Below are 23,976 nucleotides of genomic sequence, written 5' to 3' on the forward strand. Positions count from 1 at the left end.
TTGCCCTGGCGACGGACGGGGCGGCGCAGCGGACAAACTTCCCCGGCGCCGCGCTTCGCTTCTTTTCGCGGGACTCCCGATCCGCAAAATCGCCCCCAAATCACCCCAAAATCGCTCCAAAATCGCCCCCAAAACGCTCCAAAATCGCCCAAAACGCGGCCACCCCCTCAAGGCACCCCAGGCAGATCCTACCCGCTCCCCTCAGCCCGCCCGGCGCTGCCCCATTATCCTCGCACCGCCACGTGTCCAGAACTTTATTTATTATTATTATTATTTCATAGATAAAAGCAACAGCAAGCCGGGACTCGGCCTGCCCAAGGGATGGGCACGGCCCCAAGGCTGCCAGATGGAGGGACAAGGCCCTGAGGGGTGCACAGGGCGGGGTTGTTGGGGTGTTGGGGCAGGGAAGGAGCTGGACGGGATCCCAGGATGGGCCGGCATGATTCCAGCTCGGGATATTCCCGATCCTGCCATTCATTCCTTGTGTGGAGCCCATGGCCGCTAGATGATGCTGCCGGCAAGGGCCAGAGCCGGGAGGAGTTAGCAGGGAGAAAGAGGGAAATGCTGGATTTTGTGCTCTTTGGAAGCTCAGCCCCACTGATGAGAAGAGGGGCTCTCCTCACCCTCAGCGCGGCGGTTTTTAATTCTGAATATCATGAGATATCCATGAGATATCCATGAGATATCCATGAGATATCCAGGATATATCCAGGATATATCCAGGAGATACCCAGGAGATATCCATGAGATATCCAGGATATATCCAGGAGATATCCATGAGATATCCAGGAGACATCCAGGAGACATCCAAGAGACATCCAGGAGATATCCAGGAGATATCCATGAGATATTCAGGAGATATCCATGAGATATCCAGGAGATATCCAGGAGACATCCAGGAGATATCCATGAGATATCCAGGAGATATCCAGGAGACATCCAGGAGATATCCATGAGATATACATGAGATATCCAGGAGACATCCAGGAGACATCCAAGAGATATCCAGGAGATATCCATGCCCTCCCACCGCTGGCTCTGGATGTGGGTGGGAAAAGGAGGCAACAGCACGGTGCTGCTTTAATTATCCCGCTGTAATTAAAAGCAAAGGGTGAGCTGGGTTTGTAAATAAGGGGGATTTAATGTATTGGGGCTTTGCAGGAGCTGAAATGGTGACTTGGTTTCCCCACAAAACCAGGGTGTGAGGGTGTGTGGGGCTGGCCCGGTGCTGGGACACTTCTGGACGCTCACATGGTGCTGACCCATTTTTTTTTTTCCCTGGTTGTGCCAGGAAATTTGCTGCCCACACACACATCAACGCCATGGAGGCTTCCCCAGCCTGGCCACCATCTGCCCTGGTTCATCCCTTCTCCTCTTTCCCAGTCCCTCTCCACGGGGAATTTTCGGGATATTTGCTTGTTGCCAGAGCCTCTGGGGAAGGCTGGGAGGAGTGAAGGAAGCCCCTGCACATTTCAGTAGATGTACTCTCTGTCAATACCTATTTCAATCCGGTTTTTCAGGCCAAATAAATTTGGCCAAGAGAAGAATGGGACAGCAAAGCAGGAGGGATGGCAGGGAATGCCTGAAATGATAGCCTTTCTCCACAGTCCTTCAGAAATGCTTCAGGGAAAATAATTCATTTGAACCGAAAATGATCAGGGCTTGGGGGGGAAGCAGAGCAGCTCTGGAGCAGCTGTCTGGAACAGCCAGTCAGGCTGTTTAATTAACACTCCACTTGGCTACCAGCTACCTTGGAGCCAATTTCAGGACATTTTTGTTGCCTGGCAGGTGATGTACAACTGCTGGAGGAGTTCTCCCAGCACTAGGAGACCTTCCCCATGGCAGAGAGACAGCAGGGGGGTTATTCAGCAGCCGTGAGTCATCTGTACCTGCATCTGGAAGGACTCTGTCCCCTCCCAGCCATAACAAGACCTTTTATTTTTCCTTTCCTTGCATGGCAGCCTTGTTTTAATTAGCTGTATTTTTAATCTTCGTGAGCAGAGTGAAATCCCAAGCAAGGAAGTGGTTTTATCCTGCTGGAAAACTTAATTAATGCTCCATCAGAGATTTTGATTTCCAAGCATGATGAAGATTTGTGGATGATGGTGACCCCATGGGTGTTATTTAGCGATGCTGCTGTTTCTCCTGGCCATTTAAAACGTTCTCCTCTTCTCCAGGATTTGTCCCAATCCTGTGATTTGTGGTGGGATTCATGGGAAGCCTCCCTGGGGTGTTTGGAGCCGCAGTCATCCTCACAGGGAGGAAGGACACGCTCCTGCTGATCACTGACTTGTCTCCATTTCCAGGCTGGATCCCAGCTCCCGGAGAAACATTCCCAGTGTCCCTTGAGCACGGAGCTCTGTGCTGGAGGCACATCAAACAGCTGAGGGAATTATGTTTGCTTCATTCCCAGGAAGAGCCAGGGGCTGGAAAAATCCAAACTGCTGGGAGCTGTCACCGGGAGCTTCTGAATCCAACCCAGACACCATGACCTGCCCAGGCTGCCTGGCAGGAATTTCCAGGGAGGCTGGAGAGCTGTGGTGAGTCCTTTCCCTGGGTTTCCCCCTGGAATTGCCTCTGGCTGAGCCCTGGGGAGAGCAGCCAGGGGCTCTCCTCCCCCGGGGCAGAGCTGCCAGGCTGCAGTGCCAGCAGGGGATACCTGTGGGATGTGTCTGCTGCCCACCAGCCCAGCTCTGGGCTCATCCTCTCTCATTGCAGTAGGAGCAGCAGATCCCTGGAAAACAAGAGTGGAAAGACACCCAGTGCTGCAGGGAGGGAGCAGGAGCAGCTCCTTTGTCTCCATCACCTGCTCAAGCCCCATCAGCAGCCCCGGGGCTGATCCAGGGAAGGTGGGAGAGACACAAACACCGCCACAGTGGCACAGCACAGAAGTTTATTTCGAATCCCAAATATTTATGATCGACACCTGGTAAATGGCCAGCGAAATACATTTAATGGTGTCATTAATCTGCAATAAAGCCTTTGTATTTTTAGAGTTGTTTGCACAGCGTTGACTCATCCCTGCCTGCCAGGAGGCTGCAGGGAGCTTCCCTGCCCTTTGTCTTCCCTGCCTTTTGCTCCTGCTGCTCAAATCAAACAGGGGAGGAGTGGGATCTCACAGCAGCACACAGAGGGGGGCATTCCTGCTGTAATTCCTGCTGAATATGTTTACCTGGAGAATGAGTGTGGTGGGAATGCACCTGGGTGAAGCCAGCTGGCCTTTGTGTTATGGGGCTGAGTCCCAGAATGGTTTGTGTGAGAAGGGACCTTAAAGCTCATCCCATTCCATGGACACCTTCCACCATCCCAGCTTGCTGGCCAGCCTGTCCTTGGCCACTTCCTGGGATGATCCCTGTGTCCATGTGGCCACCAGCCCCATGCCAGGGGCCCTGCTGGCTACGGACATTCCCTGCCAAGGAGCTGTGAAGTGCCTGGTCTTCCCTGAAGAATTAATTTGTGTTGGAACTCGTTATCATTGGTGAGATTTCTTTTGGTTAATGAGCAAAATTAATTAATGAGCTAGTCAGAGTAAATTGACACGGAGGCAGGGAGGGGAGAGAGTGAGGAAGACCTGGGAAGATGGTGCCCAGCGGGACAATTGGATTTGATAAGGACATAAGGAATAAAAGCAGCGAGAGGAGGGGAGGGTAAGCAAGCTCCTTCTCCTGCCTGGCATGGAGCCCCCCTGCTTGTTGTCCAGTGGTGACTGCATTTTTTGGGAATAACTCCGGTGGGAACGCTGTTTTCCATGCATCCAACAGATCCTGCAGACGTGGCCACGGGCCCTCAGCAGCTTGTGTCTCCACGTGGGGCAAAGCAGAATCAGAATGAGCTGCTCCAGGGGACTTCAATCAAATATTCAAATCACTAAGCTGGTTCTTCCCTGTGGTGTGACTTAATGAGGGTCGTTGGCATTTTCTCCCTTTCTTTGTGAACATTTATTTTTATTTTTTTATTTATTTATTATTTTTCATCCACAGCTGGAACAAACCAGCCCAACTCTGACCTACAAGTGAGGGTACACGAGTGAAGGGTCCTGGCACGAGGAGCAGCCCAAGCTGGGTATGGAACGCTCCTGGTGACGTCTCTGCATCACTGAATGCCAGGCAATCATGGAAAATTATAGAATACCCCGAGCTGGATGGGACCCACAGAATCATCGAGTGGTGCCCAAAATCCAGGGGGTGCATCAGTGCCAATGCACATCCCTCATCCCAAGCAGCCCCTCAGCGCCTTCCCAGCATCCAGAGAGGGGCTGGCCCCATGGAAAGGGCTAAACCAGCCTGTGGCAGCACCAGAATGCTGCAGGAGGATGGAGCACCCACCTGGTGTGAGCTGGAGTTATTCCAGGGGCTCAGCAGGTTCCAGCAGAGAGACACGAGCTGCTCAAAACCCAAACAGCCACCGAGATTTCAGCCCCTGTGGCTCTGTCAGGGTGTGCTGAAATTCCTAATTAAGCCCCCTCGTCTGGAGGATGAGGTGGCCCCAGCCATTAAAACCCAGCCACGGCTTGAAAACTTAATAGGGGAAATTTAATGGATGAAGTCAATTGAATTATTCATCCCCAGAAAGCTTGTACAAATATCAAATGCTTATTAGCATTCATGCAACCTGTATGATCTCACAGCTCCGACAGATTAAGGTTGGGGCTAATTGCACCCAGGATGGCGTCAGATTTGGTGGTTGGTATTTTTTAAAGCTTTTTTTTTTCCTCCCCAGCATGACAAAGAGAATTTCAGATCGATGCCATCTGAGATTTACCCTTGAAGCAGAGGCCCTGTGATGGTTTCCTTCCTCAGCGTGGTGGTTTTTAATCCCTGTTTGATTCCTGCTCCTCAAAGGCTGCTGAGGTGGCTCTGGGCCAGCCCAGATGGACACAGCACCCATCCCTGAGGACTGTGGGTTTGCTGGAATGGAGAGTGGTGGGGCAGAGTCTGGCTGATAAATGGACAGGACTGAATGGCCATTAAAAATGCAAAATAGAAATCGATCCAATTAAATAATCATGACTTGCATTTACCCCGTGCTTTTCACTTCCGATCTTAAGCAAGGCTTGCAGACAGTCCGGGGGGAAATTGCTTAATGCTGCAGAGAATTAATCAACAAAATTAACACTGGCTGATGTTAAATAGATTTCCTAGTCATGGCCAGGTTTTGGGGATGCAGCTGTGGGGGTTTTGCACCTGCAAGTCCAGGTGAGTGTCCCCAAAAGCAGCATCAGGGAGCAATCCCTGGTCACTCTCTGCTCTTGGAGAACTCCTTCGGAGCTGGATTCTCCCCACGCTGCCAGGATGTTCCTGCAGGCTCATGGATGGGGCTGTTTTGGGTCCTGATGAGCTCTGAGGGCTTTGGGAAGGGCTTTGGGAAGGGTGGCAGGCTGAGCAGAGCCAGAACCAGGAGCAAATATCCCAACTCATTCCCAACGCCACCACGGCCTCAAGCACTTCCCAAGTTGTTCTACACCCCCCTCTCCGTCACCACCATCAGCCACCAACCCTGTGGCCAGAGGATTTTCCCCCTGAAGGGAATTCAGGGCCAGAAGGGAATTCAGGCCTTTTCCAGCAAAGCTAAATAATGCCAGCAGTAAATGACACCCCGAGCGTCCCCCTACGCTGAGGGACACCCCGGAGCGTCCCCCACGCCCCCAGGAGGAGAGGGATTCACCTCCCCGCCTTAAACTGCTGCAAAAGGAGTTTGCCATCCTCCCCAAAGCGCTGTTAATCATGGATTTTGTGGCTCTTTTCTGGAACTCCACGCCCTCCCACTGAGACAGAATCATTATTTACAATAATTCTAAATGACTCTTAATTACAGCGGCGCAGGTGCTCCTCGGAAGCAGCGGGATCGACACATGGAGACTCCTGGGTGAGGTGAGGGATTCTCGGAGCTCAGGGGGAGGTGGGAGAAGCCTCCAGCTCCAGCAGGGATGGTTCACACCTGGGGGGCTGCAGCTTGGAGAGGTTGAGCAAAGAGTTTTTCGGGGAATGCCAAGCTCCGGCAGCGGGAGGGACGCGTGGGCTGCCCCCGCTGCGGCACAAAGGGAGGCCACGCTTCCAGTTTATACAGTTTAATAGATGTGAAACAAGATACATTTCCTTTGGAGTAATGGATGCATCGATAACAGAAGATAAATGTGAAGCCATAAATATGAGGCGGCACGGAAGGAACCAAACGGAAACGACTGGATGGGTTTATTCCCCCCTGGGTGTCCACGGGCTCCTTCCTGCTCCTCCTTCCCGTGGCCATGGACACAGGGCCTGCAGGAGGGGTGGGGAAGGAGGGTAAAAAAAGGAAAATCAACCCCAAAAGCTGCAAAAAAAACCCCCGTTCCTCAAAGTGGTGTTAAGAGGTGACCTGGATTCCTCTAGAGGCTTCTGGAAGGGCCTTGGGAAGGGAACGTGATGGGGAGGGAAGGACAGGGAATGCAAAGTGCCCTGAGGGGTTGGAGTTGTTCTGCCAGAGGAGGAGAATCATCACCCTAAATGCTCACAAAGAACATCACCTACGACAGCTCTTTACACCTTTACACAATGTATCAATAATTTACTTAGAACTGCAGTAAACAAAATACATTTCTTAAATAATTTACTATTTATTTGTTCAGTTTTTTTAATCTCTCTGTAAATGTAGGTTTTTTTTTTTTCCTTTTTTTTTTTTATTAGATTTTTTTTTCCTCTTTGTAACACGAGAAACCGTCTTTGTGCACGTCAGTTCAGATTATTGCGACGTTTAACCTGAATTTCAGTTAAAAAAAGGGGGGAAAAAAGCAACAGGACAGTTGGACAGACAAGAAGAATGAATAACTTATTATTGCACTGGCTACAATTCAGTAGTGATTTGGTTTTTTGTCTGTAATTAGGACAACCTCTAAAGTACAAAAGAAAATGAGCGAGACGTCAGAAGCATCAGCTGTGAGAAGAAGCTGTGGTGGGGTGATGGTGGAGGGAAGGAAGGGAAGCGAGGAAAGAGGAGAAACATTTGGAAAATGAATGTCTGGAACAATGAATTCCACAGAAAACCCAAGGAAACACCACCCATGTAATGCAAAAACCAGCATCTCTGTTTCTCTATAAAAATATGTGCATTATGAAGAGAGAGTTTTTGTGGGTCTATTTTTTTTCCCCAGGTTTTTCTTTTTTCATTTTTTTGTTTGTTTGTTTGTTTGTCTCCTCGTTTTGTAGCTCACAAATACAGAATTTTTATTTATAGAACTGCTGATATACAGACAACGTCCAGCTCCCAGGCACTCCAGCGTAACGTGACAGCTCGAAAAGGTGCCTCAGGAAAAGTCGAGCATCTTTAAAATAAAACAAAAACAAAAAACAAACCCAACAAAACAACAAAACCCCAAGAGAATCCCCCGAAATCCCAACCGCCACCACCTCGAGGCCCGAATCAATGTGATCGAGGCCACAGAGCGGGGTGGGAGGAACAAAACCACCCCTGCACCAACTCCACCTTCCCCTTAGAAAAGAAACCCCAAAACCTCTTGCCAAATCCCCCCAAAAAAACCCATCCCCAGCCGTTCGTTTGGTTTCTTTTTCATTTTTTCCTGCGTGTGTACGTGTGTGGTGTTTTATTATTTGTTTTTTTTGCAAGCTTCCAACGGCGCTTCCCAAGGATTGACCGCAGGGTGGGGATGGCCCCGGTGACGGCCACCGCCGAGCCCTGGGTGTCCTTGGAACCCCCACATTGGTGACAAGCCCTTGAGACCCCCCCGCTCCCCCATCCCGGCAGCTATACTGGGTCATCCGTGCCTTCCTCTGTGGCAGCAGTCACGGGGCCCAAATCCTGCTTCCGCAGGGGGCTCTTGGCGGTGCCCAGCAGCTCTTTGCTCCTCTCGCCGTTGCCCCGCTGAGTTTTTAAGTGATCCGTCTTTTTCGGCTCAGAGTCCGGCCGCGAGTCCGCGGAGGCCGGCGTGGACTGGGCGCTGTCCAGCAGCTCCGAGAGGCTGCTCAAGGAGCCGCCGTCCAGCTGCTCGAAGGAGAAGTTGGGGATGCTGAGGTGCTCCCCTCGGCACGGGGGCTGGCTCTCCGGGAGCTCCAGGGATTCTCGGTAGGCCGGGAACTCGCAGGACGGGGTTCTCCTCCGCAGCAGGGTGTTCTCGGAGGGTTTGGTGCGTGAGGCCGCCGCGCCGTCATCCTCCATGGGAGGATCTATAGAAATGCAGGGCGGGCTCATCTTCTTCTTCCTCCGGGCTCCGTGGATGTAGTCGGCCTCCGGCTGGACGTGGCCAGGGGGCCGCTGCTTGTCCTCGGTGGGCTCCTGGAAGGCTCGGTCCGGGGCGCTGCCGGAGGGGCAGATCTCGATGGAATGCCGCCGCTGCTCGTCGGCCCAGCTGGGCTTGCCGAGGAAGCCCTTGCTGTCGGTGCTGTAGAACTTCTTCAAGTCCTTCTCCTTGCGGGAGAGGCTGCTTGTGCTGCAGTTCTTGAGGGGCACGGGGGACGGGGCCGGGGAGGTGAAGGGTGAGCTGGAGCGGCTGCCGGGGTCCGAGTGCTCCTCTGCCCAGTCTTTGGCTGAGCTGTTGATGTGCTGGACCTCCTCGTCAGCCAGGTCTGAGGGCTCGCCCTGGCAGCCCTCGGGGCCGGGGGGGCTGGTGGGGCTGGGTGGCCGGCTGGGAACGCCGTGCTGGCCACACGTGTGCTTTCGTGCCAGGGGGCCGAGGGGCCGGTGCGGGGAGGACGGGGGGGAGCGTGGAGGGGTGGCCGGGAGGGGGGAATGGAGAGGGCTGGGGGTGAGGGTGCTCTGGGGCTGCTTTGCTGATGGTTGGGGCTCTCCAGGCTCTGCTTGCAGGCTGTCTTTGCGCTCCGGAGTCTGTCCGTCTACTGAGTCCGTCCGAACGGCCTCCTGGAAAGGGAGGAGAGAGAAGTGGGGTGAGAGCCTGGGGACGTGCTGGGCAGCAGCACCCTCAGTGATGGACACAGAATTCTACAACCACGCTGTGTTGGAAGGGGTCTTAAAGCTCATCTCCTTCCACCCCCTGCCATGGGCACCTCCCAGCAGTCCAGGTTGCTCCAAGCCCCGTCCAAGCTGGCCTGGGACACTCGCAGGGATGGGGAGCCCATGGCACGAGGCGAGGGGTTGGTGGCTCTAGCAGAGCCCACCTCATTCCTGCCCCATCGTGCCAGTCCTGTCAGACCCTCCTGTGCAAGAGGATCAACTTTTGCTGGCAGGAGCCTTCATGTTCAGGACTGGCATCTGCTGGGCCTTGCTCTTGCTCCAGCCCCAAATCCTGAGCCAGCACAACCCTTCACAGTGGAGGGCTCTCCCAACACTGGTAAAATGGATTTGGACACCTTCTCCCCACACTTTAGCTCTTATTTCCTGGAAAAGCACAGCCATGAAGATGGAAGTAGGGATAAAGGGCCTTCCCATGTGGCATTTGCTGGGGCAGGAATATATTAAAATTTATGGCACGTTTCGTTCCGAAACAGGAATTCTACTCTTCGAATCCAAGCAGAGAAACACAAGAGAGGACTGGGAAAGCAGGGAAAGAACCAGGTGGCACCACGAGAGTGACCTCTGGGTGCTCTGGGCCCCTCACCTGTCTGCAGAGCAGCTTGTTGAGAGCAGGAGATCGGGGAGTGCCGTGGGGGGCAAGGACCTTCCAGCGGTGCCGCCCTTCGTGGCCGGGGCAGCGCAGCGGCGGCAGCGACTCCGTGGGCACCCTCAGCGAGGAGCTCGTCCCCACGGGCTGGGAGCGGATGGAGGTGATGGATCCTAGGGCAGGACACAGGGAACAGTCATTGCTCGGCCTGGGAGCTCTCAAGGTTTGAGGCAGAAGCTTCAAGAGTAAAGAAAGGAGGGAGAAGGAAAAATGTTTTTTATGGGAAGGGTGGTAAAGTACTGGAATTGTCTGCATGGGGAGGAGGTGGAGTCATGGATGTGTTAAATCCCTGGATGTGTTAAAGAAGTAGCACTCAGTGCCATGGTCTGCTTGGGGTGTTTGGGCTGGGTTGGACTTGATGATCTTGCAGGTCTCTTCTGACCCGGTGATTCTGTGATTCCGTGAAAACCTGTTGGGCCTGAAATTCCAAACCTCAGCATAAGCCTTGGGCAATGCCAGGATTAAAACCCTCGTCCCTTGTCCTGTGTGCTGCTCTGAACCTCAGCAGGGATGGCAGGGAGGTCCCAGCTGCTGGGGTGTCTGTGCAGGACTCTGATCCTCAGATCACAGAACATATCAGGATATTCTACAAACCCTTCCCACCCACCACAGCCCAGCAGCACCAGGGGCTGTTCCCGAGGCTCAGCGTGCTCCCACCAGGAGCTCGGGGGCTGCTCCAAGTGCTCTGACAGCCCTGAGCACAGGCTGGAATCTCTCTCCTCCCAGAGCCTCCCGGGCTGGGTCTGAAGGCCATCCCTCCTCCCCAGCCCATCCATGGTGCTGCTTTACTGTGCCTGGGAGTTGTTTGAAAGATCTCCTGCTCCTCTGGTTTTTGGCTGCAGGATTTATCGTCCCCATTAGTTTGAAACCCAGCGTCTGTTCCTCCAGTGCTGCCCAGCTCCGTGTTCAAAACACCGTTATCCATCACTCCAAGAGATCTCACCCAGGGGTCAGGGAACTTGAACCCCTGACAAAAGCCATCCAGACACATCACAGTTGCATTTCACAGACAGATTTGTTGGTGGGGATGAAGAGAAGTGAGTGTTTAATAATTTTTCTTTTGGAGCTTTTCTCTAGAGCACCACAAAAGGAATTCCCACCCCTACCCCGCTTTCTCCCTGTTTTTTTTTAGGCTCTCCTATACCCAGAGTTTCAGGCTGAGCCTGTGTTGTTCATGTGTTAGTCCAGGCTTTATGAAATGCTTTTTTATGATGCAGAAAAACTCTGTCATAAAATCTGTCACAAACATGGTCATAAAATCCAGACCCAATGCTCTACTCCCTGTCCTCAGCTGGAATTTCCTCCTGTTGGAAACTTTCCATCGAGCTCTCATATAGGAAACTCAAACCCCCTCCAAACTGGATGCTCAGGAGCACTGAAGATCTCTGGAGCTGGATATTTTTTCTCTTGTTTTTCTAGGAAATCAGCAAACTGCATCTAAAACCAAAATATCCCAAGATCTGCTCATCCCACGAGATTTTCACTGTGTGGTTGGCAGAGTATTGGGAAAAGATCAGACATCCTGAAGCCCACGGAAACACAGATGCTCACGGGAGTCTCCATGGGCTCGGTTTGATTTGGGTATCATTTATATCCATATTTATATTACGGTGGTTTTACCACCAGGTAGAAAGTCATATCCATTATATCCATCCCTCCAGTGCTCTTGGAGGAGAAATTTAGGAATTTGGGAAACATCAGAGAATTCTCAGTGGGTTCTGCCCAGCCCTACTAATGTCCCAGCAGTTTTATATGGATATAAATCCAGCTTTACAGCCACTCCAGGGATGAAAAGCAGCCCCAGGAGGCCGCCCGTGAAACTCAACCTCTGTTTTCTTTCTTTCACGAGGAATTTGCAGGTGAAATAATAATAAACACTGAGCAGAGAACATGGCCTGGCTCCCAGAGAGTCTGAACAAACACAGAGTTCCTTCTCCCAAGGAAATCACAGCAAATCGGGGTGTGCAAACCCACTGAGCAGCTCTCGCGTTTCAAACCGCGCCGGATCAAAGGGAACCAGGCTGGGAAAAGTTCTTGGGAGCCACTCCAGGAGCACGTGTGCTTTTAGGGAGGCAGAGATTGTGTTTCAGATCGATTTCCCCTTCAAAGCAGCTCGACAAAAGAGACAGAGAGGCATTTTCAGGGAAATGTGCAGTGGATGAATGTCCCCTCAAAGGCTCTGTGCACTCGTGATTCCCGGATTACGGGGTCTGTCCGTGACATTCATTACAAGGCTGGGCTTGGGAAGAAGCAGAGAGTGGTTTCTGATCTTTCTGCTCTCAGAGAAACCCCTGCAGCTCTGAACTCTGTGTGGTGCTGAAAGGCACTGCCCTGAGGCTGCAGCCTGCCTGAAACGATGAGGAATTGTGCTGGAAGCAATCCCGACTCCGGCTTTTATTCCTGGGGATGTTATTGATCCGCAGGCAGGAGTCAGAGGGGATGCACAGCTCCCTTTTCCTCAGCTGAAAAAGCTGGAGCTGTGCTCGGGAGCCTGGCTTCTCCCCAAACATCTGAGCCACCAGCTCGCTCCCGGGAAAGTGATGGAAAGGTGGAATTCTGCAGAATGTGGGAAAGCCCTGTGGTGCTGATGGAATCAAATCAGGCCATGCTGGGGTTGGCTGCTCCCCACCGAACCCCCCTGTGCAGCTGCTGCCCCGTGGGTGTGATCATGGAATTGTAAAGATTGGAAAAGACCACGGATTCCACCCATTAACCCAGCACTGCCAAGGCCAGCTCTAAATCAAGTCCCCAGGTGCCAGATCCACAGGTTTTTGGAACATTTCCAGGGATGCTGACCCCACCGCTGCCCTGGGGGCCTGTTCTGATGCCTGAACACCTTTCCAGTGAAGAAATTTCTCCCGATATCCAAATCTAAACCTCCCCTGGCAGAACTTGAGGCTGTTTCCTCTCATCCTGGCCCTGTTCCCTGGGAGCAGAGCCCAACCTTGCCCCTTCCTCTCAGGGAGTTGTGGAGAGTGAGAGGTTTCCCCCTGAGCCTCCTTTTCTCCAGGCTGAGCTCCCCGAGGAGCCCCTTCCCACATCCTTCTGGTCGTGAGGAACCCCAAACTTAGCCTCAGAGCAGGGGAATCTGCAGGGGTGGTACCTCTTTGGGCTTTGCAGGGGTAGGTTTCCATCTCCACCTCGTGCAGGGGCAGCGGGGCCTTGGCCGGGGTCACGGGCCGGAACATGTAGCTGTCGTTGGGCAGGGAATGCATCCGGGACACGGAGATCTTGCGGACTGTCAGCAGATTCTGGGAATCCTGGGGCCTCAGGGAGGCTGAACTGCCCTGCAGAGCAACCAGAGAGGGAGATGGGGTCAGCCCAGTGGGGAATTTACAGGGAATTCCTTCCCTCTTTGCTTCCAAACCTTGTGATCTCGCCCAGAGCATGTGTGTGGTGCAGGAAGAGAAGGTGCACTGAGGGAAGAGCTCAGCATGGGGCTGGAATAAAGGGAGGCATCAGTGACCCACTGCTGAAAAAGTCAACTTTTTGTCCAAAGTCAACTCTTGGGAGAAAGGAAAGGCCTGGAAAAAGGAACCCATTTGTTAAACATGCGAATAAAGCAGCATTTCTCACATTTTCCCGATCTGACGTTCCAAGGAGATGTTTTCAGGAGGCCTGAGGGTGACATCCTTCCCCTCAAACAGAGGAGAGACAGGCCAAAACAAATCCTTCTGGAAATTCTCCCCAAAACACCCTCACAGGGCAGACATTTAAACACATCAACACCCCTGCAAACCCTGAGGCCTCTCTCCTAAAACCTGGAGCATTTTGGGCACCACTGAGCCCTGAAGGAGGAGGCAGAGGGAAGGAGAAGACGCCGTGGCAGTGAGGGTGTGGAGCCTGTTTGGGGTAGAAAAGGGATTTTTCTTTGTTGTCACCGAAATGGTTCTGGTTGGAAGTGCCCACACAGAGCACACCACAGACTTTAAACCCCTCTCAGGTACCTCAGAAAATCCATCCTGGGCTCACAGGAAGCTTTGGGGACACCAGTGATGTCCCTGAGGTGCTGATGAAGAAGCTGAGAGGTGGTGGCACCACTTGGCCAAGTGCTGGGGGAGCAGGAGCCCCATGGCCAGGCCCCGCAGCCACATTCCCCTCCCAAGTTACACTTTTATCTAAACCACAGCTAATCCCTCTGGTTTTCCTTTAATGTCAGCCTCCCAGTGACTGATTGAAAACATTTTCCCAGCTGCATGTCCTAAATTAAATGCATTTTGCTTTGCTCTGCCGGGCTGTTTTCCCTCTCTGCCAGCAAAACCTGTCCCTGAGATCCCTCAGGTTTGGAGCTCACCAAGGATCTGGTTAAATCTGTTTTGTTTTTTTTTTCCCCTTGTATTTCTGGCTTAGAAATGTCTCTCCTCAGCTCCCTGGAGATGCACACCCCAAGATGAATTACTCCATGTTTTTACCCTGTGGAGCTTGGCTGGGATGGGGGGCCAGGGGGTGTTTACAGCTCACTGGCCTCCAGCTCTGCCAGCCGTGGCCATGCCCAGGAGCCACCCAGGGCTCTCAGCTGGTGGATTAAAGCCTCAGCAGCCTGTGCCACTTGGTCCTTGGCCATCCCAGCTCCATCAGCACAGAGCTGGGGGCAGCCAGGGGCTCCTTCACAGCCCGGAGCCTCACCAGGAACGAAAGGTCTCAGCACTCGAACAGAAGGATCTCGGGATTTGGCTCCTAAAGCTCCGTTTGTCTTTGGCTGGAACAAATGAACAGAAAGCCCTCCTTGACATCAGCCACTTCAATTTTTAAGGGTTCAGCTGTTGAGACCTGACTGAATTAGGGACGTGGGTAAATTTCAAATGAAGTAAGTGCTTGAAATACGAGCCACGGAGGGGAAATTTGTTGGCTCCCACCTGGAGAGCTGCTCTGGGCGGTGAGGATGGTTTGGAGGCATCGCTGCTGCTCCTCCTCCTCCTCACTGGGAAACACCTGCTGCACTCCAGAGCCTGATCCCATACCCTGGAAATCGGGATGGGACCTGGGCACGGGGGGTGACTGGGAGGGACAGAGCAGAGGGGGCTGAAGCCCTTCTGGTTTGCTGGGAATCTCCCTGGAGCATCTCCTGAATCTCCTGAATCTCCTGAATCCAGCTCTGGGGATTGCTGGGAGCCTGAGGTGTTGATCCCCACCCCACCTCACTTTCCTCCGTCTAATAAGCAGTAAAACAATAATATTAATTAATAGTATATATTAATATATATATATAATATGTTAATAATATTAACAATATTGATCATATTTCATAAGCAAGAAAAACAAACAATAAAATCAAACCTGACACTGTTTTCACCACAAACAAAAAACTCTGCCTGCAGCTCTGGGTTTAACATGTGAAGTCACGCTGCTCACATATCACCCTGCACACCAAACACACATTTTAATGGCTTGAAAAGAGGATTTCACTCCTATCCCACACAGGGCTGATTTCCCAGCTGGAAAGGACAGAGGCTGGGAAGGGACAGGGGTGGGGTGGTTCAGGACATCAGCCACCTCAGCCTGCTGCTTCTGTGGGACGCTGGCAGGATGCGGTGGGAAGCAGAGCAGAAGGATGAAGGGGATGCTTTTCCTCCTCATCACTTCCAGGGTTAAAAGGAGGCTCTGCCCAGCTCCTTGGGAAGTTCTGGAGGATGAGGAAAACCCAAGGAGAAGGGAGTGGTTGCAATGTCAGCGTGTGTGAAGGGATGTGCCCTCTCTTCCCCCAGTTAGAAAAGCAACCTGTGCATTTCCCTGTGCAGGGCTGTCTGTCAGGAACAACATTCAAACAGCCAATTCCCCATTGCTGTGGAACCAAATCTTTTGCCTTGCCTTAATGGAGTCGGATAGATTTCACAAAAATCTAATTTAATGTAATTTAATCTCCAAGCTCCCACTGATTTCGCGCTAGATTTATTTGTGATGGTGGTGACAACACAATTCCGTGTTCACTCTTAATCACAGGCTGCTGACATGGGATGAGACAATTATCTCACGCCCTCCTTCCCCCCTGCACCTCTGATTGTTTTCCTGGAGGACTGATTGGAATCAGAGAGCAGGCAGCAACTGGAAACTCAACCCAGGAACCTCCAGCTCCTTGCTGAGGGGCTCTGGTTATTCCCAAGCCATCCATGTCCTAAGCAGAGCCAGTGGGGAGCTGCAGGTTTTACACCAGCACTGAACTGCTGGAGGATCCTCTGCAAATCCCAAAGTGGGATTAAACAGAACCTAAGCAGTGGGAATTTATCCCATCCCATGCTGTAGGTGCCAGCATTCCCAGGCTTTTTGGGATTGCTCATGAAAAAAAATGACAAGGATGGGCTGGGACAGCAGGACAGGGACCTGTGGCTTTTATGGCTCTGAACTTAAAATCCACAACCTGAGAATGAAGTGGAGAGATGGACTTTCAACCCTCCTCTGGAATAACAGCCAGGATAACAATTCCAGCACCTCCAGGAGCCCCGGGAGCTGACTCAGGATGTGGGGCTCTGGTGACATCCCTGCTCCTCATCTCCCGTCCCTCTGGCTCCCTGTGGAATCTGCCTGTGTGGGAGCAGCTGCTCAGGCTGCTGGGATCCATCCCCTCCCCACCCCAGCTCTCACCAGGGCTTGGTGCTTCCCCTTGGAATGCTCCTGGCTCCCGTGCAGCGCCCGGCTCTCCGCGGCCACGGCCCCGCTCCTGCTGCCGCCGGCGGCGCTGCTCCCTCTGGACATCTCCAGCTCGATCTCGGCGTCCATCTCGGCGTCCTCCTTGGCCTCCTTGTTGCTCTCCTCCAGGTGCTTCATCAGCACTGCCACCACCACGTTGACCAGGACGAACTGGGCGATGAGGACGAAGGTGACGAAGTAGACGGGGGAGATGACGGGCAGGTAACTGAGGCAGTGCTTGTCCTCCCGAGTGCACTCCCGGAGCGTGTCCTGCAGCAGGGAGGGACAGGGCAGGCGTTAGTGGGGCTCTGCTCGGCCTCCAGGTGCAGAAACAGCACAAGAACACAAAGTGGGTACGACTGAAACAGATAAAAGATGGAGATCGTGAGTTACAGCACCTACCGAGAGGGGAATGGGCTGCCCAGGAGTTTTGGATTTCCCAGCCCTGCAGTGCTCCAGGCCAGGTTGGACAGAGCATGGAGCAGCCTGGGATGGTGGGAGCTTTGCCTGCCCATGGCACGGGGTGGAACTGGATGAGCTTTAGGGTCCCTTCCACCCCAAACCATTCCATGATCCTGGGATTCTATGACACATCCCAAAGGCACAGGACACAGAACACAGGGTTACTCCTCCCAGCCAAAAAACTGGCCTCATTTTCCTTAAATATTATATCCAGGAACAAAACTTCAGGCTGGGTGAGACTCAGAACAAATCCCTGCTTGAAAACACACCTGGATTTTACATTAGTCTCATTTTGATGTTGGAAGAGGAAACATTTTCACCCAAGAGTTTCCTAAATCCGTTTGAAAACTTTACCTACAGCTCTCCCGAGGGGAGGAAGTACCCAGAGGCTGCACACACCTTCATGATCCCGTTCCAGTTGTCCCCCGTGGACACCCTGAAGAGGGTGAGGAAGGCCATGCCGAAGTTGGTGAAGGTGGCGTGGCGGCTCAGGCCTTCACAGGGATTCTCCTCGCTGCAATCTGCGGGACAGGGAAGGAGCAGCACATCAGCCAAGCCACGCTGGATTATCCACAGCAGCCCCCAAAGCCGGGGCTGGCACCCTGAGCGACGTCCCGTGGATTTATGGTGTCAGGGGGTGGTGATGTCCCGCTCAGGAGGAGCAGGGGGGACAGGGGGAAAGGTGTTTTCATCTGGAGAACTTTGGGACAGGACACCAGGAGGTGTGGAAATGTTTTTGGTGGAATTTTCATCCCTGGAAACGTTCAAGGCCAGGTTGGATGGGACTTGGAGCGACCTGGGACAGTGGAAGGTGTTCCTGCCCATGGCAGGGGGTGGCACTGGATGAGCTTTAAAGTCATTTTCAACCCAAACCCTTCCATGATTCCATGATCTTATGATTCCTGTGATTTTCTTTACTCCTGCTCTACAGCCTCCATTGTCTGTTTTCCTCTTGATTGCACCCCTGCCTTGATGATTTTTTACATCCACCACGAGGGATATTTTCACTGAGATAAAGTGGAGCAATTTGATATTTTCCCCCTGAGAATTAATAGCCTAATGAATGCAAATTGAACATAGGAAATATCCATCTTCCCATAAAACACAGCCTCGTTAAATATCCATTAGGACAGGCAGCAATGGCTCTTGGTTGGGCATTTCAGTCTTAGGTAATTATTCCGAGGTAAATTGGAAGGAAAACCAAAAAAATATTCCAAGAAAAACCCACAAATGACCAGTCCTGGGGGAGAGAGGGCTGATGGTTCTTGTGGCTGGCATGGACTGATCAGGAAAAAGGAGGGAATATTCCCATTAAATTGGGCTGGGAAGCAGAGCCCTGCCCCAGTGGGGTTCCCTGGGCTGGCATTGCCCAGGTGTGTGTGGAAACAGCAGGAAAGCCATTTTTCACCCCTGTGACTGAACAAATACACCCATAACTCCAGGCATGGAATATAAACCCACGCTGCTTCACTCAGGGTGTGTGCAGAACTAATTCTTTCCCTGGAATTGGTGGGAGACTGAAAAATAATTTGGTTTTGGTTGAAAGAATTATCCTGCTCTCAGGCACTTGTAATCTGAGCAGAGGGCTGGGCTCATAAAGGGGATTAATGACAGCCATAACTTGCTCAGGAAGGGCCCTTCTGGTGCTCCTGGAGCTCTAATTGGGATGGAAATGTTGAGGATGCAGACACAGCTCCTTCCAACAGCATTTTCCAGGCTGGGCAAGGTCGGGCTGGGGGTTTGCTCTGATTTTAGTGATGGGCACATTCCTGAGCAGCTCCAGGATGCTCAGACTGGAGGATTAATTAATGCTGGACAAGCAGGAAGCACTGGATGCCTCCTGATTGATGGAGAGAGGGGAAGGTGATGCTGAGAACGCGGCAAGACGAGCCCTGGGAGCTGGAAGAGCAGCGGCAGCCACGTGCAGAGAACTGATGGGCTGTGGGGGAAGCTCCGAGCAGGGACGTGTTTATGGTGGCACCTTTCCAGCAGGAATCTGACCCCCAGCCAGCCCTGCAGACTCCAGTTCTGTCTCCAGTAGCAAACTTGAACAAATCCATGCTGGGCAATGATATTTAAACAGCAAAGAGTTCCTCTGCAGCCGAGGCTGGTGTTGGACAAAGCCCTAAATGTGTGTGTGTGTGTGTGTGTGTGTTAGGGAGGTTCTGTGTTACATCCTCGTGTGTCAGCTGTGACCCTGAGATCGAGACAAAACTTCCATCTTCAGAACATGAGTGTGAAGCTGAGGAAGGCCCAAGAATGACAGAGAGAGAGAAAGAAAAGGAAGCAGCCAGGTACCAAATAAACACCAACCGGATGAAGCGAGCGGCGTCAGGCCCATTACTCACCGAGCTTGCCAAACAATTCCACTCCCAGGGCAGCATAGATAAAAAACAGGAGCATAAAAAGTAGGCCAAGGTTCCCTACCTACACAAGGAGAAAGCAGAACAAGGGTCAGGCAAGTCGAGGTCATGAATGAAATCACTCCATCACATTTTCAACACGAGCAAAGCAGGGACAGAGGCCAATCAGGCCTGGTCCCTCTCAGAGCTCTGCTTTATGGGGCCCAGGGAGTTCTTTGTGTGGGGGAAGGAGCAGAAATGTCCCTGGGGAAAGCAGCAGCTTCTCCATCACCCTCCATCCACTGGTCTGGAATTCAGGCACCCTGGGGCTCTCTGTGGGGCAGGGCTGCTTTGGGACCTGGGCTCTGGTTTGGGATCTGGGATCTGCTTTGGGATCTGGGATCTGCTTTGGGATCTGGGTTCTGCTTTGGGACCTGGGATCTGCTTTGGGATCTGGGCTCTGCTTTGGGATCTGGGATCTGCTTTGGGATCTGGGCTCTGCTTTGGGATCTGGGTTCTGCTTTGGGTTTGGGGGCCTTTCCCTTCTTGCAACTCTGAGACAGCAACAAGTCACTGGAGGAACAGGTTTCCAAAGGTTTCCCTGGCATGGAGGGCTTGCAGTGTTCCAGGGAGAGCAGAATTCCCTGAGCCTTTTCCTTTACAGGCCTTTCTCAACAAGAACTTCCCGGATTTTAGCTTTTCCGTGTCCCACAGGAAAATCCTTATCCCGTACACCAGCTCTGCAGCTCCAGGTGCTGCTGGAGGTGTTCCAAGCCCCCCAGGGACATGAAAACAGCACAAAAACTCTTCACACCAGCAGCATCACAGCTCTTTGTGCTGGATTCCATCCCAGCACGCAATCCAAGCCTCAAAAAACATCTCCTGGAGCAGATTTTTGGTGATTCAGGCAGAGAACACGAAGGGCAGAGCGACCTGACCCGCTCCCACCTGCAAGGAACTGCTCACATTTATCTCTGCTGCAGCTTGAATCTCTCACTTAGCAATTCCTGATGAGACAAAGTCAGTTCTCAACAGCACGAGCAGGATTTTATCCCTAAAAACAAGGAACTAGGAGGTGATCCATGCCCAGGGGTTCCCAGTCTCTGAGGGGCATTTTAGTGAACTCTCAGTTTGGGAGTTTTCTTCTCTGAGGTGGCACAGCCACGTTTTTTTGGTTTTTTGGTTTTTTTTTTTTGTTATTTTGACTGTGCTTAATTTAATCAGAAAGTTTATCGGTGTGATATCTGTCATTATAAAATTAACACAGCTCTTGCTGATGAAAGAGGGGATTTTTTTATATTAAAGAAATGGAAATAGTCCAATCACCCAGTGCAGGCTGTAACTGCTATAAAGCCTAAACTGGCTCTGCAATTTCCCTAACATTATTACCATCCTCCAGGGAATAATAAAGATAAAACAGGGATGTGGATGGCTGGGCTGGATTATTTCATCTGCCTCTGTTGCCTTCTGGAATAGCTTTTCCTGCCCCTGTCTGCTGGACCACTGATGGTTTGGGAGTCATTAGGAACAAGCACAAACACCCCACTCGCACTGCTGGGGAGGCAAACGAGCAAATAATTACAGGGAATTAAAATAAAAGGGATAAACAAACTTTGGAGGTTGAGGCAACAGAAGAGGGCGTTGGATTTTGGTCTGAGCAGCCTGAGTGTTTTGATGCCTGAAAAATCAGCCTGCAAACTCATGGCACTGATGAAATTCCAGAGAGTTTAGGGTAATGCGGGAGTTATTGCCAGGTTATCTGTAAAAGATGTTATTTGGTTTTTAATGGAGGGGAGAGGGGAGAGGAGAGAGGGGAGAGGGGAGAGGGGAGAGGGGAGAGGGAATATGGAAAGGAAGAGAGAAGGAGAAGGGGAAGGAGAAGGGGAAGGAGAAGGAGGAGAAGGAGAAGGAGAAGGAGAAGGAGAAGGAGAAGGAGAAGGAGAAGGAGAAGGAGAAGGAGAAGGAGAAGGAGAAGGAGAAGGAGAAGGAGAAGAAGGAGAAGGGAGAGGGAGAGGGAAAGGGAAAGTCCTCTTCAGCCCACAGCCTCCACCAAGGTGTGGCATGGAGAAGGAGCCCAGGCACATTCCCAGGGATGTGCTGGGGAGCAGGAGCTGGCTCAGGGGGGCTCAGGGGCTGAGCACAGGGCCGTGTGTGTGGCAGTGACCCTGCTGAGTCACTCCCGTTCCCCTCTGGAGCTCCCTCGGGGATGGGTAATTGATGTCTCCAGAGCTCTCAGACCAAGTGAGCAGACAGGGAGAGGGTGGTGCATGAATCATGCTGCTGGAGGGAACGGGAGGGGGCAGGAGCTTTTCTCCAAAGGCTGGGATGCCTGGGCTGGATGCTCCGCCAGGAACAGAAGCCCAGCTCTGGCAGCAGCCTCAGCTCTGGCAGCCCCAGCAGGCCCTGAGTGTGGCTCTGTTCAGCTCAGGCTCTGGTATCCATCCATTCCCCCTGAACTCAGGCCCAGGGAGCTCCAGATATCCCCTCCCTCCTGCAGCCAGGGGCCAGCCAGCATTGCCTGGGAATCCAGTGCCAAGGGGCGCTGTGCACTGCGGGGAGGGAAGCACAGATGAAGAACCTTTTGGAGATGTTGTTGATGCCCTGAGGGTCTCAGAGAAGCCACAAGAGATGCTGGTGAGGATCTGTGATTGTCCTGGACCTTCTCTCCTGGAATGCTGGCTGGCAGCACTGGGATGCCGTGGGGACACTGGCATTGTCCTCCGTGCCATGCAGGAGCAGGGAGAGCCTCCAGCAGCCTCTCCCAGCTGGATCTGTGCCCCACCACTGCAAAACCCCTGGAATAACCTCCTCAGCTCAAGGGAAGGGCTTCCCTCTCCACACACCCAGCTGGCTCTGGGAGAGGGCTGATGGAATTTGTGTCTCCTGCTCTCCCTCTCCTGGGTGAAGCCACTTCCTCCCGGGCCTCTTCCTGCTCTGACATCCATTGGCATTCCCGTTACTGATGCTCTCTGCTCCCTGGGATGCCTGTCCAGAGCAATTCCTTATAAAATTAAGCTCCTGCCAAGCCTTTCCAAAGCTGTGAGTCCTCCCCATCTTCCTTCCATCACTCTCTAGCCAAGGCAGCAATCCTGGCAGCGGGAAAACACAGCCTGATTTATGCAGGAGGCCCAGGAGAAGATGGACACATCTTCCTGGAAAACAGAGGCCATCTGTGAGAATTCCAGGGTTGGTGGGGAGCCAGAACTTTGGAGGATGAAGTCAACTCAGGTTGACCTGAACAAGGTCCCTTTTCTGTGTCCCCTCAGCCCCAGGGAGCCCAGCCCCAGGAGACAGCAGGATTTTTGTGCCTATGGAATTCTGTATCCCTGAGGGATCAGCCCACACCTCCCTATCTCCCCAGATCCATCATTCCTGGGCTGCTCACACATTCCCATCCCTGTGCCTCTGTCTGGCAAAGGCAGGCTGTTGTTTTTGTCCCCAAACTTCTGTTGGACAATGCCAGAAAAGCTCTTCGGGAGCCCAAACTGAGATAAGCCCAGGAATTACAGCACCAAGGGGAGATAAACTCCTGGACAGGAGCAAATTCAGGTCCTGCCCTTCAGGACTCTGCTGGGATGAGGAGTTCTTCCCTTTTTTCTTGGCACAGAGTCCCTGTGGGGGCAGTTCCAAGCTTCTGAAGGCAGAGAGGAGTCTCTTGTACAGCCTGCAGGGAATTAATGTGCCATCCATGGATCAAGCAAGACCAGGGAAGGGAAAACAACCCAGATCTTTTGATAGGGAAGTTCCACATCTCATTGTTGTTGGAGGGTGGGAATTGGGCTGGATTCCAGTTGTCCTCTGCACCAGGAAGAGCTGTGGCAGCTCAGCAGTGGGGATTTGCTTCCACCAGCAGCATTTTAACCCAAATCTGATACAGAGAGGGTGAACTGGACCTTGGAAAGCTGGGAATGGGAAAAGGACTAAAGGAAAACCATCAAACAAGAGCCTTGGAGAGCAGCCTTTGCTTCCAAACCCAGCAGCCAGCAGATGGAGGAGCAAGGAAATGATCAGTGACGGATGAGTGGTGTAATTCATTATCGAGTCTTAATGAGCAAGAGCTCAGAAAGAAGAGGAAAATACTTGAAGCAGGGCTTGAAAAAGAGATTAAATGAGTTCACTGCTCTCGTTCACCAGACTGCAAGAGATTATTTCATCTACCATTGCTCCAAGAAGGAGAAGTGCTACAAGGAAAAAGCAAAATTACATCCAGTGAAAAAACAAAATTGGCCAATTCAGACCAAACTCAGCAGATTTTGGTTTAGTAGGAAGAGTAAACACGAATGTGTTCCATCAGCAGGGGATGGCTGATTCCTGAGCACTGAATCCTTAAAACAAGAACCCGGAGCTGGGGTTTTTGTGGGATCCAGAGGACATGGAGAAGGTGGGCAGAGAAGGTGTCAATCTGAGATCATTCCCTGACCATTCTTTCTGTCTCTGTGGCCTCTCCTCACTTTTTTCCTCTTCTCCATCTCATTTTTCTCCACAGGTCAGGTGGGGGAGAAGATCTTTGACCTGGTGGACAGAGGTTACCACACAAGGAGAAGGGCAGGAACGCTTTGGAAAGATCAGCTCAAGCTCAGCCTGAAATCCCAAAAGAGGAGATTAATCCTGTGACAGTCTTGGATCAAAATGCTGCATTCCCCCAAATTTGGGTATAATTGGTTCTCCAAGTGTTACTCAAATTGCTGAATAAAAACCAAATCCAGAGCTGATGAAAATCACCCCCCAAAAAAATGCAGTGACAGTTCCTTGTCATCGTCAGCCCATAAATGGGCATTCTCCACACACCAGACAAAGAATTTCCCCCCAAACCTAAATGAATAAACATTAAATTAGCTTTTTTTTTTTTTTTTTTTGTCACTTAGAAACCACATTCTATGAGGATTTTCCAGCTGTGGCTTTAGGATGCTAATTTAATTAGGGTAGGAGCTCATGCCCTGC

At 52.1% G+C, this 23,976-nt stretch overlaps 1 protein-coding gene across 2 annotated transcripts in view; it reads right to left on the reverse strand.

Moving 5' to 3' along the window:
* Positions 1-6,109: 6,109 nt before the first annotated feature.
* The window catches only part of CACNA1H (calcium voltage-gated channel subunit alpha1 H), a 104,825-nt gene continuing 86,958 nt past the window's right edge, over positions 6,110-23,976 (reverse strand). For both annotated transcript variants that reach the window (XM_088063874.1, XM_088063873.1), the window contains exons 28-33: positions 19,042-19,120; positions 17,093-17,214; positions 16,187-16,501; positions 12,711-12,894; positions 9,545-9,720; positions 6,110-8,847 (exon numbers count right to left, since the gene is read on the reverse strand). In XM_088063874.1, coding sequence (XP_087920000.1) covers positions 7,738-8,847; positions 9,545-9,720; positions 12,711-12,894; positions 16,187-16,501; positions 17,093-17,214; positions 19,042-19,120 — 1,986 coding nt within the window. In that variant the 3' untranslated portion in view covers positions 6,110-7,737. The remainder of the gene's footprint in view (positions 8,848-9,544; positions 9,721-12,710; positions 12,895-16,186; positions 16,502-17,092; positions 17,215-19,041; positions 19,121-23,976) is intronic.

Source organism: Pseudopodoces humilis, chromosome 18, assembly GCF_049639895.1.
Source record: "Pseudopodoces humilis isolate 2021_Gansu_Grassland_sample_001 chromosome 18, ASM4963989v1, whole genome shotgun sequence".
NCBI lineage: Eukaryota > Metazoa > Chordata > Aves > Passeriformes > Paridae > Pseudopodoces > Pseudopodoces humilis.